The following is a 20,155-nucleotide window of genomic DNA, read 5'->3' as shown; positions in this document are numbered from 1 at the left end:
ATTTCATTATTATATATTATGTCAGTGATTTATAGTATTTATAGTAGTTGTAGTATTTATAGTATTTATACAGTGTATTTCACACAGATCCTAGTACCATCTGTATAAGTACAAAGATCCTAGTACCATCTGTATAAGTACACGGATCCTAGTATCGTCTGTAACAGGGTGGGGAAGCAAAATTTACAATATTTTGAGGCAGGGATTGAAAGACAGTGTCTGACCAGTTAGTTTATTGAAAGTCATGAGAATTTATTTGCCACAAGAAAATTGACATAATAGAAAATGTTTTTATTCTATGTGTCCTCCTTCTTGCGCAAGTGTTCCTCAGATATTCGGGTGACAACTTCTCCCATTTCTTTAATAATATCTTCCAGACTTTTTGTAATAGTTTTGCTCATAGTCATTCTCTTCTTTCCATTATAAACAGTCTTTATGGACACTCCAACTTTTTGAAATCTCCTTTGGTGTGACGAGTGCATTCAGCAAATCACACATCTTTGACGTTTGCTTTCCTGATTATCATATGGGCAAAAGTTTCTGAAAAGGTATGGATAATAGGTTAGGTATGATTATGACATCAATTATGTTTGGTTTCAAACAATTGACATAGTGCCTGCTGAGAAAAAACAACAAATGTCCGTTGTAAATTTTGGCTCCCCACCCTGTAAGTACACAGATCTTAGTACCGTCTGTATAAGTACACAACATCTTAGTACCATTTGTATAAGTACACAGATCATAATACCGTCTGTATAAGTACACAGATCATAGTATCGTCTGTACACAGATCACAGTACCGTCTGTACGAGTACACAGATAATAATACCGTCTGTATGAGTACACAGATCATAGTACTGTCTGTATGAGTACACAGATCATTGTACTGTCTGTATGAGTACACAGATCATAGTACCGTCTGTATGAGTACACAGATAATAATACCGTCTGTAAGAGTACACAGATAATAATAGCGTCTGTATAAGTACACAGATCATAGTACTGTCTGTATGTACACAGATCATTGTACCGTCTGTACGAGTACACAGATCATAGTACCGTCTGTGTAAGTACACACATCATAGTACTGTCTGTATAAATCAGTGGTTGATCAGTAAATGTGGTCCTCGACCTGGGTCTTTGCTTGGTCCTGGTTCTGGTCTTTGTCCTGGTCCTAGTTCTGGTCCTGGATCTGGTCCTGGTTCTGGTGGGTGCTGGTCTTGGTACTGGTCTTTGTCCTGGTGCTGGTCCTGGTTCTGGTCTTGGTTCTGGTCCCAGTCCTGGTGTTTCCAGTTCTCAGTGTAATTCTGTGAGTTGTGACATTCAGTATTTGTTCTTTTTGTCCTCCAGGTCTCCACTGGTCCACCCTCTGTCCCCCAGAGGGAGTCTCCGCCTGTCCTCCGTCCCCCAGAGGGAGTCTCCGCCTGTCCTCTGTCCGTGGACTTGGTCTGTCTGTGTGTCATGGATGACACCGACGTAGAACGTGAGCTGTTCTCTGTCTTTATTTCACATGTTCCAGATGATGTGTTTTCCTCATAGACTTCATTTTCCATCTGTGTTCACATGTACTCCTGGTTTATCTGGTTCCTCTGATTGTCCTGGTTACCTGGTTCCTCTGGTGTCCTGGTTACCTGGTCTTTGGTTCCTCTGGTTCTCTGGTTCTGTTGGGTTTTCTCTCCAGAGGTGACCCTGGCTTTACTAGATGCTGCCAACGATAAAGACTGTGAGGTCCAGGAGCAGGTCTGTAAGTCCATGTTGACTCTGGGGAAACGGCAGCCGGAGCGAGTGTTGGCCATGTGTCAGGAGTACCTGCTGAAGCACCCCAAGGTACTACACACAGTACACAACAGTACTACACTCAGTACACAACAGTACTACACTCAGTACACAACAGTAATACACAGTATTACACACAGTACACAAAAGTAACTACACACCAATGGCGGCTGCTCGTCTTTCAGAGGGGAAGCTCATTGTCGGCTTACATTAAAAAAAATTGTCAAGTTATTTAAACATAAATTCGGTCCTCCATTCCTTTTAAGAAAACGGTCAGTGACCTTATCATACCAAAGTAAACAAGAAAATGTTGAAATTATGTTAAACTGAAACAAGGAAGTACTATGAGTGTTTTATTTACAGTGCAAGAAATGAGTAAGTAATTTTGTAGTCGTCTCTCTTGATTTCACAGCAGAATGCGCTACAGTATTAAACTGAACAGTGAAGTGAAGGAGTAGATCCTAAAATAGCTGTCAGTCAAACGGGATTCAGCCTTTGACTGATCCTCCAATCAGCACGTGGAAGCCCAGCGTCCAGCCCAGCTGAGCTCCGCCCACAGCTCCGTTCACCCCAGAGATGCCGAGCACCGGGGGTGGGACAACAGCGTGGCATTTATCCAATTACGTTCCAGTTTTGAGGCAATGAAAAAAACTGTTCACTCAGTCCCATTGAAGTGCATGGATGCCAGGCTTCTACGGGCAAATGCACTGAGCAAGAGATCGTATGAGAAAACAGCACAACGGGAATGTATGAGAAGTGAACAACATCGAGTCCGTTGATTTGTGATAAAGCTGATTCTGAACGAACTCGTCTGTGAAATGAACATGTTCTAACACATTTGTAGTTGATGAAATGTCAACACAACCGTACATATTAACCATTTAATTTTCATAATTTTAGGGGAAGCTGAGCTTCCCTTGCAGTCTATAAGCAGCCTCTGCAACTCACAGTACACAAAAGTACTACTCACAGTACACAAAAGTACTACTCACAGTACACAAAAGTACTACACACATTCACACTCATCTGTTTGATCATCATGAAGGTATGTGTCTGTACGGTCTCCACCTGTGTGTGTGTTAGTGTGTGTGTGTGTGTGTGTGTGTGTGTGTCTGTTGTATATATTTATAGTGTGTCTGACATCAGTTGTGTGTGTGTGTTGCGTTACAGCTGGTTGTGGGTCACAGGGTTGTGGTTCTTCAGACCATGGAGCTGATTGTTGGCTGCAGGATCGAGGATGTCGGTTCTGAACGGATCAAGAGCATCATCTGTTTGGCGTCTGATGAGATGACAAGATCTAAGGTAGTCCAGGTCATTTCACTGCAGGGACACATACGTCTGTCCAAGGCTTTGACAGACATTTGGACATGTTCATCCATATGTGTTTAGACAGAACCGCTGACCCAGAGAATCTGAAGGAAACACAAAACAGTCATCAAACCTAGAACAGTTCAGTGAATCCACATAAACCTTTAAAATGTCAGTAGAACTGTTCACACTGGATCAGTTTAACACTGGATCAGTTTGACACTGGATCAGTCTGACAATGGACCAGTTTAACACTGGATCAGTTTAACACATCAGTTTGACACTGGATTGGTTTGACACAAGGATGTAGAGTAAAGTCAGAACTGACAAAGACTTTAGTCCAAACTTTGACTGTGCTACGCCAGTAATCATTACCACACAATGTCAGTCCACATTACAGTTACTTTCCCTTCAGTTACAGTTACTTTTCCTTTCAGTTACAGTTCAGTTACAGTAACTTTTCCCTTTAGTTAGTTACTTTACCTTCAGTTACAATTCAGTTAGGTACTTTTCCCTTCAGTTACAGTTCTTTTTCCCCTCAGTTACAGTTACTTTTCCCTTCAGTTACAGTTACTTTTCCCTTCATTTACAGTTCAGTTACAGTAACTTTTCCCTTCAGTCAGTACTTTTCCTTCAGTTACGTTTCTCATCAGTTACAGTTACTTTTATTTTCAGTTACAGTTCAGCTACAGTTCTTTTTCCCCTCAGTTAGTTACTTTACCTTCAATTACAGTACTTTTACTTTCAGTTACAGTTGCTTTTCCCTTCATTTAAAGTTACTTTTATCTCAGTTACAGTTACTTTTATCTTCAGCTAGTTACTTTTACCTTCAGTTACAGTTCAGTTACATTTACTTTCCCTTCATTTACAGTTACTTTTCCTTCATTTGCAGTTACTTTTATCTTCAGTTACATTTATTTCCTTCATTTACAGTTACTTCCTTCAGTTACAGTTACTTTTCCCTTCAGTTACAGTTATTTTTACCTTCAGTTATAGTCAGTAACAGTACTTTTCCCTTCAGTTACAGTTACTTTTACCTTAATTTACAGTTGAGTTAGTTACTTTTCCCTTCAGTTACAGTTACTTTTATCTTCGGTTATTTACTTTTACCTTCAGTTATTTACTTTTACCTTCAGTTACAGGTACTTTTATCTTCAGTTACAGTTACTTGTACCTTCAGTTACAGTTCATTTACAGTTACTTTTACCTTTAGTTTCAGTTCAGTTACAGTTACTTTTCCCTTCAGTTACAGTTCAGTTACAGTTCTTTTTCCTCTCAGTTACTTTTCCCTTCAGCTACAGTTACTTTTCCTTCAGTTAAATTACTTTTCCCTTCAAATACAGTTACTTTTCCATCGTTTACAGTTACTTTTATCTTCAGTTACAGTTACTTTTTCCTTCAGTTACAGTTCAGTTACAGTTACTTTTCCCTTCAATTACATCACATCACATACAGAGTTCAACCTAATGTGACACCATGTCTGCATTGTCTTTCAAACTCACCTGTCCCTGTCTGTCTGTCTGTCTGTCTGTCTGTCTGTCTGTCTGTCCTCATGTTGGTCCACTGCTTTGACCAGGACATCGTCCCTGATTGGCAGCAGGCGTCCAGTAACATCCTGGTTGCCGTGGGAAACAAACACATCAACGACATCATGGAGGAGATACTGAGCAAGTTTCAGCCTGGTGTCCTACCGCACTTCTACGTAGTCCAGACCCTGGCCCAGCTGTCTGAGTCCAATGGTAGGAACACAGACACAACAGACATACAACAGACACTAAACAAACACAACAGACACAACACAGACAAACAACAGACACAAAACAAAAGACACAAAACAAACACAAAACAGACACACAATAGACACACATCAGACAAACAACAAACAACAGACACACACAGACACAAAATAGACACAACAGACACAAAATGACAAAAAGACACAAACAGAAACAACAGACACACAACAGACACACAGTATGTATTCATAGGTTCAAACCCTGACGTGAACCCGTTAAACCCTGACGTGAATCTGTTAAACCCTGGTGTGAACCCTGATGTGAACCTGTTAAACCCTGACGTAAAACCCTGATATGAACATGTTAAACCCTGTCGTCAACCCTTTAAACACTGACGTGAACCCGTCAAACCCTGACATGAACCTGTTAAACCTTAACGTGAACATGTTTAACCCTGCATGAACCCGTTAAACCCTGACGTGAACCTGTTAAACCCTGGAGTTAAAGAGGAGCGGTTCATATGTGACCATAAAACATAAGGCGTTCTTATTTAAAATTCCAAACTAAAACAGTTCATTATCAGTGAGTTTGTTCAAACTAAATTCTTGTAGAAATAAATGTGATCTTGGATCCGTTGAAATGTTTCCTTCTAACCATCAGCTGTAGTTTTGTGGTTTATTGTTGAGGACTGGAGAAGTAGTGTCAGGAACCAACATGTGCAGAGTAATAACATTCATTACTTTATGAGTTTGTGTTATGAGTTTCATCCAAACCTGAAAACAAGTAAAGCAACAGAAATAAGTGAACTGTTACATAAATGACGTGTATTCAGTCTGAAGAACATCCACAGAAAAGATGTTGTCCTGGTGTAGTTTAGTTGCAGTTTAGTTGTAGTTCAGTTGTAGTTCATTTGTAGTTCAGTTTAGCTGTAGTTTAGTTTGTAGTTCATTGTAGTTCAGTTTAGCTTTAGTTTAGTTGTAGTTAGTTGTAGTTCAGTTTAGTTGTAGTTCAGTTGTAGTTCATTTGTAGTCAGTTTAGCTGTAGTTTAGTTGTAGTTCAGGTAGTTTTTTCGGTTACTGCTGATGTCACAGACACAGGTTGGTCCTAAACCACCATTCCCTCTTTCTTTGTTCTGGTTCTAGTTATGGAATGGTTCCATTCCTGAATGCCATCCTTGGAACCATGCTGCCCATGCTGAATATGGCCAAACACGACAACATGAAGTGGGTTTCTCCTCAGGTAAGAACTCTGGACCTGTGGACGACTGGACTGTGGACAGCTGGACCTGTGGATATGATCCCATGTTTCAGATCCTTCAGCAGGTCCCGTCCATGTTTACGTCCAGATCCTCGTCCACGTCCTTGTCCCATTGTGTGAGGGGTTCAACGTCCCCCTGTGTGTGTTGACGTCTTCCGTCTCTGTTGTCCTCTGTCTTCCAGCTCTGGCTCATTTCAGTGACAGTATCCTGGAATACCTGGCCAATCTGGACAAAGCTCCGGATCCGACTGTCAGGAAGGACACGTTCGCCAGTGAAATGTCCGCTAGCGTTTGAACGTCCGTGTCAACCACTGGTTCCAGAGCAGAGGACTCAAAGGTACGACAGCAGATCCACAGCTCTGACAGAACCTGACCTCAGACTGATGGAACTGACCTCAGACTGAAGGAACTGACCTCAGACTGATGGAATTGACCTATGGAAACTGACCTCTGACTGATGGAACTGACCTATGGAACTGACCTCAGACTGATGGAACTGACCTCAAGACTAGTGGGTACTTGACCTATGGAACTGACCTCTGACTGATGGAACTGACCTATGGAACTGACCTCAGACTGATGGAACTGACCTCAGACTAGTGGTACTGATCTATGGAACTGACCTCAGACTGATGGAACTGACCTATGGAACTGACCTCAGACTGATGGAACTCACCTCAGACTGATGGATGGAGCAGAACCTCCATCTGGTGAATGGAACAGAACCACCATCCAATTCAGGAGTGGTAGTGTCTTTAGGTCAGTGATGAAACTAGAACTGTATGATCTTTGATCTTTGATATTTATCTGTAGGTTTTATTTCATGGATCCACTGAGTCTGTGATGTTATTGTCTGTTAGTTTTATTTCTGTTGTTGTTTACGCTCATTCTTAAATACAGACAGAATTCCTACTTTAATGGTATTCACTTGTTCATCACATCGACCACCGTCTAAATGCATGGGTCTCACCTTCATGTATCTTTTCCCTTTGTGTTTCTTGGTGTGTTTTTTATGGATCATGTTCTGGTCTGGGTCCTTCAGCTGTGAGTCAGGTTCTAAATCAGCCTGTAATGAACCTGGAGAACACTGATGATGGGCAGTTTCCACTGTGTGGTACCGGTTCCACTCCACTCTGGTGCCAGATACATACTCTGGTACCAGGTACAGCTCTGGTACCAGGTACTGCTCCGGTACCAGGTACTGCTCATCATGAATGTATTTAACTGACCCATTGATTTACTGTCCACTTCAGAATCAGGTTTGGTTCAAATGTTGGGCTGTGCATTGACAACTCCGACCAATCAGAGGTCTGCGGTGATTACATCACACATTTTTACAGTCTGTTCACCTGTTTCTTAACCTCAGCCAATCAGATACTACAAAAATAGGACTGGGTACCAGATTCCAGGTACTTTTATGTCCAGCCGGTACCGCATCATGGAACACAGCAATACCATCTGGTGATGGTTCTAGTGTTTGGTGATGGTTCTAGTGTTTGGTGATGGTTCCAGGGTTTGGTGATGGTTCTAGAGTTTGGTGATGGTTCCAGGGTTTGGTGATGGTTCTAGTGTTTGGTGATGATTCCAGGTTTGGTGATGGTTCCAGTGTTTGGTAATGGTTCCAGTGTTTGGTGATGGTTCCAGTGTTTGGTGATGGTTCCAGTGTTTGGTGATGGTTCCAGGGTTTGGTGATGGTTCTAGTGTTTGATGATGGTTGGAGTGTTTGGTGATGGTTCTAGTGTTTGGTAATGGTTCCAGTGTTTGGTGATGGTTCCAATGTTTGGTGATGGTTCCAGGGTTTGGTGATGGTTCCAATGTTTGGTGATGGTTCCAGTGTTTGGTGATGGTTGCCAGTGTTTGGTGATGGTTCCAATGTTTGGTGATGGTTCCAGGGTTTGGTGATGGTTCTAGTGTTTGGTGATGGTTGCAGTGTTTGGTGATGGTTCTAGTGTTTGGTGATGGTTCCAGGGTTTGGTGATGGTTCTAGTATTTGGTGATGGTTCTAGTGTTTGGTGATGGTTCTAATGTTTGGTGATGGTACCAGTGTTTGGTGACGGTTCAGGGTTTGGTGACTGTTCCAGTGTTTGGTGAGGGTTCCAGGATTTGGTGATGGTTCCAGTATTTGGTAATGGTTCCAGTGTTTGGTGATGATTCCAGGGTTTGGTGATGGTTCTAGTGTTTGATGATGGTTCCAGGGTTTGGTGATGATTCCAGGGTTTGGTGATGGTTGTAGTGTTTGGTGATGGTTTAAGTGTTATGTGATGGTTTCAGGGTTTGATGATGGTTCTAGTGTTTGGTGATGGTTTTAGTGTTTGATGATGGTTCCAGGGTTTGATGATGGTTCTGGTGTTTGGTGATGCTGTTGCCTGGGTAACTGTAACCCCACTCTAACTCTGTTCCAGCTGCGTCTGATGGTGGCGGAGGCGCTGGGGTCCATGTGTCACCTGATGGGCAGCGAGAAACTGGAAGAGCAGATCCAAAGACTGATACCAGCCATCCTGTCCCTGTACAAGAAACACAGCAATGAGTACTACATCATTAGTAAGGTACTAAACAGACACGAGTACTACGTCATCAGTAAGGTACTGAACAGAAACGAGTACTAAGTCATCATGAAGGTACTAAACCGACACAAGTACTACGTCATCAGTAAGGTACTAAACAGAAATGAGTACTGCGTCATCAGTAAGGTAATAACAGACATGAGTACTTTGTCATCAGTAAGGTACTAACAGACACGAGTAGTACGTCATCAGTAAGGTACTAAACAGAAATGAGTACTGCATCATCAGTAAGGTACTAAACAGACACGAGTACTACATCATCAGTAAGGTACTAAACAGAAACGAGTACTACGTCATCAGTAAGGTACTAAACAGAAACGAGTACTGCGTCATCAGTAAGGTACTAAACAGAAATGTGTACTACGTCATCAGTAAGGTACTAAACAGAAAAGAGTACTGCGTCATCAGTAAGGTACTAAACAGAACTGAGTACTACGTCATCATTAAGGTACTAAACAACACGAGTACTACGTCATCAGTAAGGTACGAAACAGAAATGAGTACTACGTCATCTGTAAGGTACTAAACAGAAACAAGTACGGCGTCATCAGTAAGGTACTAAACAGAAACGAGAACTACGTCATCAGTACTACTAGAGAACTAGAGTCTGGTGAAGGCCCTGTCATTGGAGTCCTCCTGGACCCAGTCCAGTGTGGATCCATGTGGTCTCCAGGTCTAGGTTTTGTTGTGATGGTTCTTTGTGTCTCCAGAGTCTGTGCCAGGTGTTGGACGCCTCTGTGTCCATGAGCAGCCGAGTGTTGGAGACGCAGGTGGACGGACTCATGTTCGCTCTGCATCAACAGGTACCAGTCCACCACCAAGACCCAAACAGACACATTTAGACCCCACCAGATCCATTTAGACCCCACCAGATCCATTTAGACCCAACAGACCCATTTAGACCCCAACAGACCCATTTAGACCCCACCAGACCCCACCACACCCATTTAGACCCCACCAGATCCATTTAGGGTGTATTCACACCAGGAAAGTCCGATAGTTCACTTGCTTTGGTCCGGACCAAATTTTTTTTTTTTTTTTTTTTTAATTTGGTGCGGTTCGTATTCACACTGTACAGTTTTGTAAGTGGACCAAAAATCTGTAAACAAAACCCGTGTGCTGAGGTCGTTCATCCATTGGACAGAAATGAGCAGTGTCCATTAAAGCGCTCAGTCCAAAGTGAAAGGACAGAATCATGGAAATTTTGCGTGCTGTTTTTGTTATCGTCATAGTGGTTTTTACAGATGCAGACGTTTGCACAAGTGTTTGAGCAGCAAGAGCGTTTGATGCAAGTCAGGTTTACAGTATTGTAGAATTCATTTCTCAATGACGAAGACACAGGGCAAGACGGCTATGGAGGACAGCGCTCATGTGTGCACATCATGTTGTGACTGCTGGTCTGATTCACGCAAGACAGAACAGGTCTGAAGTGTGAATTCTGCTAGTTTATGAAAAGACTGTTCTCCAAAGCATTAGTGCTCCGTACTGCTTACCTATGCGCATCTATCCTATATCACCGTTGAGTTTAGCCAGGGACAGAATTCCTTAACGCAGGTTAAGTTGCTGGGGGTGATGAAGTCGTTTATTATTTTTTATTTCAAGCACAACAGACAGATCTAACCGTCATCCTAATCATTCTCTCGCTGAACAAGCTGAAAACGTCGGAGTTTTTCTGTGTCCTTTCTATCAGCTGTGTTATATGCACATCTGCCCAGATGTCCAAAAGGCAGCGTGTCCTTTCGAGCTCCAAGTTTGACCACGGCTCATTTTCAGCTCCGTAGCCTATCCTCACTCTGAGCGCTTCTCTGGTAAAACTCTGTTGTCCCATAATGCTCGACGCACGACGGGAGCTCGTTAGGTACAAAAAACCCAACTGTGTCGGATCGGGTCCGGTCTGCTTTCACACCTCAAACGAACCGCACCAGGGTTCGTATGGAACCGCACCGAGACCACCTCTTCAACTGGGTCTCGGTTCGCTTGTTTGGTCCGGAACAGAGTTCGGTGGTTTTTATTCACACCAGCCCAAAAGGTCCGAACCAAGGGAGCAAACGAACTCTGGTCCGTTTTCAACGGACCAAACAAGGCAGACACATTTAGACCCCACCAGATCCATTTAGACCCCACCAGACCCATTTAGACCGTCTAGACCCACTTAGACCCGTCCAGACCCATTTAGTCCCAACATAGAACCGGAGGCCATAGAGAGGTTCCAACATAGAACTTAGAGTTAGCATATGTAGAACTTTTCTGTTGAACTTAGAGTTGGCGTACCCAGAATTTATTCTGTAGAACTAAGAGTTAGCGTATGTAGTGCGAATAGGGGGTGTGGTCGGGGGGTGCAGTAAAAGGTGGAGGTGTGTGGTGGGGGTTTGTGGTGGGATGGGTGTGTGTGTGTGTGTGGGGGGTGGTAAGGGGTGAGGTTGTGTGGTCGGGGTTGTGGTGGGTGGGTTTGTGTGGTGGGGGTGGGGTTGTGTGTGTGGGGTGTGGTGAGGGTGTGTGGTTGGGTGTGTGTGGTGGGTGGGGTTGTGTGGAGGTGGTCTGTGGTGGGTTTGTGTGGTGGGGGTGTGTAGTAAGGGGTGGGGTTGTGTGGTGGGTGGGGGTGTGTGATGGGTTGTGTGGTGGGGGTGTGGTCACTCATCACGGTCCATGTAATGTGAATGTAATGAACTGTAAACCGTGGTCATTGTGTGTGAGTGTTTGTGATGTAGAACCGCTCATACTAGATGAACTCCTCTGTACAGTCCAGGGCACTGATCTATTGGTCTCCCCCAGGTGTCTGCTCCTGTGGATTACAACAACCCCCCCCACTGTGAAGAACCACAACGAGGTCCTGCGCTGCTTCAGTTTGCTGGGTACTGGAGCTCTGTGTTGAAACTCCACTTGTGTGTTCTAGTTCTATGTGTTCTAGTTCTGTGTAGTCACATGCCCAGTACTGAGGCCTTCCATTAGTTTCCATTAGAGACTCCATGTCCTCCAGGATCATTCAGTCCACTCCACAGTCGGCCTTGTCTCATGTTTTCTTCTCCCTTCAGCCAACGCGTTCCCGGACCGACTGGTCATGTTCGTCCTCCAGAAGTTGGAGAACAGTAATGAACGGAGCAGAGTTGGTTCTTTGGCTGTTCTCCGACATCTCATCAACTCCACAGGTGAGAGAAGACGTCCACCAAACACAGAAAACAGAGGGAATAAACAAACAGAGGGAATAAACAAAGAGAAAAAAAACAAACAGAAAACAGACAGAAAAAAACCAAACAGAAAACAGGGAATAAACAAACAGAAAACAGACAGAAAAAACAAACAGAAAACAAAGAGAAAAACAAACAGAAACAGGGAATAAACAAACAGAAGACAGGGGAATAAAAAACAGAAAAACAAACAGAAAACAGGGAATAACAGAAAAAAACAAACAGAAAACAGAGGTATACACACAGTATATACAACAGTATGTACACAGTATATATACAGTATACAGGGTGGGGAAGCAAAATTTACAATGAACATTTAGTTGTTTTTTCTCAGCAGGCACTACATCAATTGTTTTGAAACCAAACATAATTTGATGTAATAATCATACCTACACTATTATCCATACCTTTTCAGAAACTTTTGCCCATGAGTTATCAGGAAAGCAAATGTCAAAGAGTGTGTGATTTGCTGAATGCACTCGTCACACCAAAGGAGATTTCAAAGATAGTTGGAGTGTCCATAAAGACTGTTTATAATGTAAAGAAGAGAATGACTATGAGCCAAACTATTACGAGAAAGTCTGGAAGATACTATTAAAGAAGAATGGGAGAAGTTGTCACCTGAATATTTGAGGAACACTTGCACAAGTTTCAGGAAATGTGTGAAGGCAGTTATTGAGAAAGAAGGAGGACACAGAATAAAAACATTTTCTATTATGTAAATTTTCTTGTGGCAAATAAATTCTCATGACTTTCAATAAACTAATTGGTCATACACTGTCTTTCAATCCCTGCCTCAAAATATTGTAAATTTTGCTTCCCCACCCTGTATACACAGTATATATACAATATATATACACTATATGCACAATATATATACAGTATATACACAATATATACACAGTATATATACAGTATATATAGGTACATCTAAAAATTTTAAATATCATGAAAAAGTTTCATATTTTTTGTCACTCATTTCATAAAGTCAAACCCATATATTATATAGACTCATTAGACAGAGAGTGAAATATTTAAGCTTTTTTTTCTTGAAATTTTGATGTTTGTCTTACAAAGAATGAAAACCCAAAATTCAGTGTCTCAGAAAATTAGAATATTCCATAAAATCAATAAAAACTGGATATTTTAAACATAAATGTCAGTCTTCTGTAAAGTCTGTTCATTTGTCTGAACTCAGTAATTGGTTGGGCCTCCTTTTACATGAATTACTGCATCAGTGTGTGGTGTCATGGAGGTGATCAGCGTGTGGTACTGCTCAGGTGGAATGGAAGCCCAGGTTGCTTTGATAGTGTCCTTCAGGTCTTCTGCATTGGTGGATCTGCTGTCTCTGATCTTCCTCTGGACAATCCTCCATAGATTCTCTATGAGGTTCAGGTCAGGTCAGTTTTCTGGTCCATCAGTCACAGTAGCACCATGGTCACTGAACCAGCTTTGGTGCCTTTGACAGAGTGGGCAGGTGCCAAGTCCTGCTGGAAAATGAAATCAGCATCTGCATGAAGTTTGTCAGCAGAAGGAAGCATGAAGTGTTCTAAAATGTCCTGGTAGATGGGTGTGTTGACTGCGGACTTCAGAAAACACAGTGGACCAACAGCAGCAGATGTCATGGCAGACCAAACCAGCACTGACTGTGGAAATTTCACACTGGACTTCAGTGTGGATTCTGTTCCTCTCCACTCTTCCGTCAGACTCTGGGACCTTGATTTCCAAATGACATGTAAAATGTACTTTCATCTGAACAGAGGACTTTGGACTTTCCACAGAGAGCAGGTTATGTTCATGGAGTCAGTTGCCGTGGTGACAGACTCAGTCAGTTACCGTGGTGACAGACTCAGGGTTTGACTTAACCCTGTGTCTGGAACAGAAAAGCCTGAGTTTCCCTCCTGTCAGGGTTCACATACTCAGAGTTTCCACAGAACTCTGTTTGTGGCCTGGACCAGGGCCCAGACCGGGGCCTGGAGGTAATGTGCTTGTGCTTGTGACAGATGAAGAGTTTCCTTTGTTAAACCTCAGTGGAATCATGTGAATGTGGGGTTCTCTATAACCTGTGTTCTTCATGTTCCTGTTACAGATTCACTGATGGACAGTAAGAAGCTGCTGATTCTGGCCAGTATCAGACAACCCATGGCCGACCACAGCAACAAGGTCCACACCACACATCAACTGTTCTCATGGTTCCTGTTGGTTTTTGTTGGTTTCTGTTGGTTTTCTGTTGGTTTCTGTTGGTTTTCTGATGGTTTTTGTTGGTTTCTGTTGGCTTTCTGTTGGTTTTCTTTTGGTTTCTGTTGGTTTTCTGTTGGTTTTCTGTTGTTTTCTGCTGGTTTTCTGCTGGTTTTTGTTGGTTTTCTGCTGGTTTTTGTTGGTTTTCTGTTGTTTTCTGTTGGTTTTCTGTTGTTTTCTGTTGGTTTTTGTTGGTTTTCTGTTATTTCTGTCTGTTTTCTGTTGGTTTTCTGCTGTTTTCTGTCGATTTTCTGTTGGTTTCTGTTGGTTTCTGTGTTTTCTTTTGGGTTTCTGTTGTTTTCTGTTGGTTTTTGTTGGTTTTCTGTTGTTTTCTGTTGGTTTTTGTTGTTTTCTGTTGGTTTTTGCTGGTTTTCTGTTGTTTTCTGTTGGTTTTTGGTTTGTCTTCTGTTGGTTTCAGTTGGTTTTCTGTTGTTTTTTGTTGAATTCTTTTGTTTTCTTTTAGTTTTCCATTGGTTTGTGTTGGTTCTTTTTTGCTTTTCTGTGTGTCTGTCTAAACACATGAACTGGGTTCCTCTCCACCTTTACTCATGCGTTGTTGTTGTTGTTGTTGTGTTTCCTCCATCTGTGACTGGATCCAGGTGAAGAAGCGTGTGATCCAGGTGATCAGTGCGATGGCTCATCATGGTTATCTGGAGCTGGAGGGAGGAGAGTTACTGGTTCGCTTCATTGTTCAACACTGCGCCTTACACAACACACTTCAGGTATACTTTCATGGTGTTTTTGTAGTGGTTTAAAGAAAATAGATTGGATTTCCAATGTGGAAAACAAGCATAAACATGACAAGTAAAACCATCCATGTGATCTGTTCACAGTATGATGGTTTCCTACTAAATGCTTTGCAGCCTTTACATAAAACAGCTCAGTCCATTTAAAGACGATGCACACAAAGCTTCATTTAACTGTCAAACATGGGCTTTATTGTATTAGACACAACATATAAAGTATGTTTATTACAGAAAAGGTGCAGAGAAAAGAACATAATCCTGGTATAAAACAGAGTGATGTCTGTACGTCATAATTTCAGACCAGAGGTAGAAAAGATATTCAGTACTTTTTCATTAAATGTGCTGATTTTTAACAACTATTTGTGTACTAGAATATTTATAGTGTTAATGTAGAGTATTGATAGTGTTAATGTACAGTGTTACTAGCGTTAATGTAGAGTATTTATAACGTTAATGTGGAGTATTTATGCATTAATGTACAGTGTGTATTGTGTTAATGTAGAGTATTAATCCTAGGTATATTTATATCAGATTGGTTCTTAGGGTGGTTCAAACCTTGTGTTAAAGCTATGAAGTCCAATAGTGTTAATCACATATATTCTATGTGGGTCATAATCCATTATATTGGGCCAATTAAACATGGATGGTGGGACACAGTTGGCCCCAGGCCCTAGTTTGTACACCTCTGGTCTAAATGAACTAGTGTTGATGCGGTGAATAGTCGTCAAACACTGTCTTTTTGGTTTTCTGTTGTTTTTTGTTGTTTTCTGTTGTTTTTTGTTGGTTCCTGTTATTTTTTTTGTTTTCTGTTGTTTTTTATTTGATTTCTGTCTTTTTTTGTTGGTTTCTGTTTTCTGTTTTCTGTTGGTTTTCTGTTGGTTTTTTGTTGGTTTCTGTTGTTTTTTGTTGGTATCTTTTGTTTTCTGTTGTTTTTTGTTGGTTTCTGTTGGGGTTTTTTTTGTTTCTGTTGTTTTTTGTTGGTTTCTGTTGGTTTTTTTTTTTGTTTCTATTGGTTTCTGTTGTTTTTTTATTTGGTTTCTGTGTTTTTAGCGTGGTCCAAGGTCCACAGATCCAGAGGAAGTGACCAATGAGGCTCTGAGAACGATGTGTGACAACAGCCTCCACCTGCTGACCACCACCGTTGGACAACTGGCCCCCGTACGTCCACTTCTGTCCCAGTCCAACTCTGATCCCATCACTTGTTCATGTGTTTGTTCTGTTCATGGATGTGGCTTTGTTGTTATTGTTCTTAATGTTGTTTTTTTCTGCAGGTGCTTTGGCCAAAGTTGTTGTATTATCTGACGCCATCTCAGTTCAGTAACGCCACCACTCCTTTGTGTAAAAGTCTAATAGTCTTGGGAAATACCAAGAAACAAACAAGGACCCCAGTTTTAACATAGACTTCACACAGGAAGGTGAGAAGATACAACGGGTACGAAAAAATTTTGGAAGGAATTCACCTGAAACTGTGTGAAACTGACTGTGTGTTTGTCTGTTTTCAGTCAATCTGCCCTCACCTCAAACACTGATGATCAGACTGATGGTGAGTGGAGGACAATGGACACAGACCAGGGGGACACTGGACACAAACCAGGGACACAGACCACGGGGACACTGGACACAAAACAGGGGGATACTGGACATAGACCTGGAAGGCACTGGACACAAACCAGGGGGACACTGGACACAGACCTAGAAGACAGTGGACACAGACCAGGGACACACTGTTTACCTGCCTGTTTACCTGTATGTTTACCTGTGGTAGGTGAATGCAGCCTTTCCGTTCAACTGCAGAGGACATGGGGCTCCATCCCTGTCCCTCCTCCTCGTCCTCAGCACCAACATCCACCCGAGGACCGATGGCCTGTGGGACAGAGACATCCCCCCCCTGGTGGCAGAACTGGAAGGTACGAACACCCCCCCCCCCCCCCCCCCCCCCCGGCTGCACCTGGAATCTGAGCTTTGACAGCTGAGGCTACAGTCTGTCCGTTTACCTGTTTACCTGTCTGTTTACCTGGTTACCTGTGTACCAGAGTGTTTTCTGACCTGAGGGTTTTCTTCTTTTAATTCTGTTCCTTATTCTTGTCTTTTTGACGGTGTCTTCTTCAGTCTAACTGTTTGTTTGTTTGTTTGTTGGTTTGTTTTTTTCCAGAGTCAACAGTACAAACTCTAGATCAGCAGCAGTGGGAGCAGAAGCTGCTGAAGGTAAATATTCCATCCTGGCTGCTGTTTGGACAGATCAAACCTCTGTTTTCACAGTCTGTGTGCAAATTCACATGTTGTGACTCTCTCTGTTTCTTCTCCATCTGCGTTTTTGGTTCATGTTCTTTTTTGGCTCATGTTCTAAAAGTTTCCTCTTTGTTGTGAACTTCAGCTTTTGTCCAAAACTCTGGCGACTGTGGATGATGATCAGTGGGTTTGTCATTTGGCAGCTGAAGCCACGCGCTACCTCTGCACGTACAACAACGCCTTAGAGGAGAAGGTGAGGAGGAGGATTGGAGGGCAGGGTGAGGGTTCAAGTCCAGGCTCATTTAAAGCCGTGTGCTGCTGGAACTGACGCTGGATCAGTGGTTTGTGTCTGAATCCTGACGCTGACTGGTCTGTGATCAAATGTTTCAGGGTTCCCACAGGGTCTGAAACTGTCTGAAAAGTCTTGAATTTATTAATCTGCATTTAACACCTTAAAGAGTCTTTGAAGGTGTTAAATGTGACCTGGTCAGTCTTCAGTTGTGTTTCCATCGACATGTTGTCTGGGTTTAAATGCATCTTGGTTTAAGTGCGTCTGGGTTTTAAATCGTCAACTCCGTTCCCAGTGTTGGGGACACTTCAACTACAGTAATATTTTGTTCCGTGTCCAGTAGTTCCAGTACTTGTTGAATCATTTTTTGTAGTTCTACAATTACAACAACTACAACTACAAAAACTACAATTTTGGGCAACCACAAAATTTAAAAAAAAAAAAAAATGTAGTGTTTGTAATTTAAATTGTATTTCATGTTTGAACACAGACAGTCCTTTTGTTTTTCCTCCTCAATGTCTTTGAAGCCATGATCATGACATCACAGCCGACGCTGCCTCTGATTGGCTGCTCCTGGCACCACTCCTGTAAAGTCACTTCCCCAACACTTTCAGTTCCATCCGTTCCAACCCGACTATTTATATTGAAATTAGGAACCAATTATGGTTGTGTGTATCTGGTGTCTTCACTACAATCAGAATTAAACAGTACCCTGACCACCGTCAGATCCGCTGCTGTTGGATCTCCAAGGTGTTTTGTGGATAACTTGGACAGATTTGGTTGGATTCTTCTCCTTGAGAACCACCATAGTGGACCCCTAGCGGAAGAACCCTCTGATTTCAGCTTCTGTCAGTATTATCAGTTGTCCACATGGGGGCGGTGTAGTTCAACATCAGTATTTTGGACATAAATCATGAGTATTCAGCTGATTCAGATCAAATGTGGATCCTATTGATGTTCTTCCAACTGTCCATGTTCTACCATCCAGAGTTCATCTGGGCTCAGTTTAGGGTTCAATGGGTTCATTCTTCTGACACTATCAGGCCCACGGAGCTCAGACTGAGTTCACATCCACTGTCTAACAGTTAAGGAGAATAGGTTTATATAGAACAGAGGACTGGGGGGGGGTTGGGGGACAGACCCTTGATGTGGGCCCCCGACCAAGGTTAAAATAATTTTGGATTTTTCATTATAGTTTAGTTTTATTTAGTTTTGACTTTTTTCTCTCATTCAGTTAGTTTTAATTCATTTTTAGAGCTGGATTGCTAGTTTTTATTAGTTTTCATTTTTTTCTAAATGCTTAGTTTTAGTTTAGTTTTAGTATTAATTTTAGTTTAGTCATATCTTTTATCTTCTTCACCATTGTATTCAAATAAATCCCAGACAGGACTCTGCTGCTTTCTCCCAACTTTAGTCTCCATGTTTCCAGGTAGAGTGGGGACCAGCAGGCAACTGTAAACCACAAGTGACAGACTGAAGTGTCGTATGGTGCCGCTAGCTAAAATTGCTAGAGCAAAATAAATCGATTTCGTATCAATCCGACATTGACAAAAACGAAGGGAATTTTTTCCATAATTTTTATCTGTTTTAGTTAGTTTTGTGAACACACAATACAATTTCAGATAGTTATCGTTTTTTCTTTTACTTATAGTTTTTATTTATTTCAATTGACGAAAATGTTTTTTCAATTCTAGTTTTCGTCATTTCGTTAGTTTTCGTTAATGATAATAACCTTGCCCCCGACAGTGTAAGCCTGGTTATCAGTGTTTTCAAACTAAGGTCGACTGGGTTCTGTGGTCCGTGTTTCTTCTGTTCATGGAACTGAAGCGTCCAGTCTAGTTCATACCTAGTAGGTTCATGTTCTGCTCTTTTCTGTTGAATGTTATGCTTGTGCTCCAGAGTTTCCTGTATCGGTGCATTGGGGTGACGCTCCAACACTGTTTCAATAAGGACATGGTTCAAAAACAGCTCCATGAACTCCTGGTCGGTGCCCGTCACAACGACGCCGTGGAGCGACAGGTACTGAAGTGGGATGGTTGAAGGTTCAGGGTTTAAGGAACTCATCTGAGCTCTGACTTGTGTTTATGGATATTAGGGCGTGGCCATGGGCGTTGGCCTGTGTGCCAACAGCCACCTAGAGGGAACTCTGGCAAAACTGGACGAGTTTGGAAAATCAGACGCCTTTAAGAAGTCACCGAGCATCTTCAACCTGCTGAAGGTACGACGGCGTCCTCATACGACCATCGGTCAGTCTGTACGACGGCGTCCTGACACTGTGTCTTCTTCCTCAGGAACGTAATGAGGTTGAGGTGGAGAAGGTGAAAAGTACTTTAATACTGTGTTATGGTCATGTTGCTCTGAACGCACCTCCAGAGCAGATCCTGAAGCGCCTTGACCAGGACATCCTCCGCAGCATCAGTAAACACTTCAACACTAAGGTACGACTAAGGCAGTTAGGGGTTAGGGGCCAGGGTTAGAGGTTAGGGTTTAGGTTTAGGGTTTGGGGTAGGGGTTAGGGTTTAGGTTTAGGGGTTAGGGTTTAGGTTTAGGGTGAGGGCTAAGGTTTAGGGCTAGGGTTAGGGTTTAAGGTTTGGGGTTAGGGTTAAGGTTAGGATTAGGGTTAGGTTTGGGTTAGGGTTAAGGTTTTAGGTTTGGGTTAAACTGACGATCTTCTTAGCTATTGGAGCAAGGATGGAGTGGAAGGGGCCTGGGACTTTAGTGCCCAGGACCCCAGTTCAATCCCCAGGTGGACCACCGGGGCAGATGGAAGGGGGGCTCCCATTTTATTTAAATAAATAATTCGGGGTGTTGGGGTGGGAGCAGGGTC

The 20,155-nt window shown here is 42.4% G+C and overlaps 1 protein-coding gene across 1 annotated transcript in view; it reads left to right on the top strand.

The window, feature by feature from the left end:
* LOC115436166 (maestro heat-like repeat-containing protein family member 1) overlaps positions 1 to 20,155 on the top strand; it is a 77,121-nt gene that overhangs the window by 41,510 nt on the left and 15,456 nt on the right. The window contains 24 exon segments of the mRNA XM_030158936.1: positions 1,367 to 1,483; positions 1,682 to 1,827; positions 2,947 to 3,078; positions 4,661 to 4,815; positions 5,963 to 6,045; positions 6,048 to 6,059; positions 6,260 to 6,414; positions 8,480 to 8,623; positions 9,352 to 9,444; positions 11,414 to 11,440; positions 11,442 to 11,493; positions 11,674 to 11,787; positions 13,916 to 13,989; positions 14,664 to 14,786; positions 15,861 to 15,968; positions 16,082 to 16,198; positions 16,263 to 16,278; positions 16,313 to 16,353; positions 16,576 to 16,717; positions 16,963 to 17,015; positions 17,185 to 17,292; positions 19,228 to 19,347; positions 19,424 to 19,546; positions 19,620 to 19,766. Coding sequence (XP_030014796.1) covers positions 1,462 to 1,483; positions 1,682 to 1,827; positions 2,947 to 3,078; positions 4,661 to 4,815; positions 5,963 to 6,045; positions 6,048 to 6,059; positions 6,260 to 6,414; positions 8,480 to 8,623; positions 9,352 to 9,444; positions 11,414 to 11,440; positions 11,442 to 11,493; positions 11,674 to 11,787; positions 13,916 to 13,989; positions 14,664 to 14,786; positions 15,861 to 15,968; positions 16,082 to 16,198; positions 16,263 to 16,278; positions 16,313 to 16,353; positions 16,576 to 16,717; positions 16,963 to 17,015; positions 17,185 to 17,292; positions 19,228 to 19,347; positions 19,424 to 19,546; positions 19,620 to 19,766 — 2,307 coding nt within the window. The 5' untranslated portion in view covers positions 1,367 to 1,461.

The sequence above is a fragment of the Sphaeramia orbicularis genome, chromosome 16 (assembly GCF_902148855.1).
Source record: "Sphaeramia orbicularis chromosome 16, fSphaOr1.1, whole genome shotgun sequence".
Taxonomy (NCBI): Eukaryota; Metazoa; Chordata; class Actinopteri; order Kurtiformes; family Apogonidae; genus Sphaeramia; species Sphaeramia orbicularis.
Note: the sequence above shows the minus strand (reverse complement) of the source record. Positions and strands in the feature narration are given on the sequence as shown.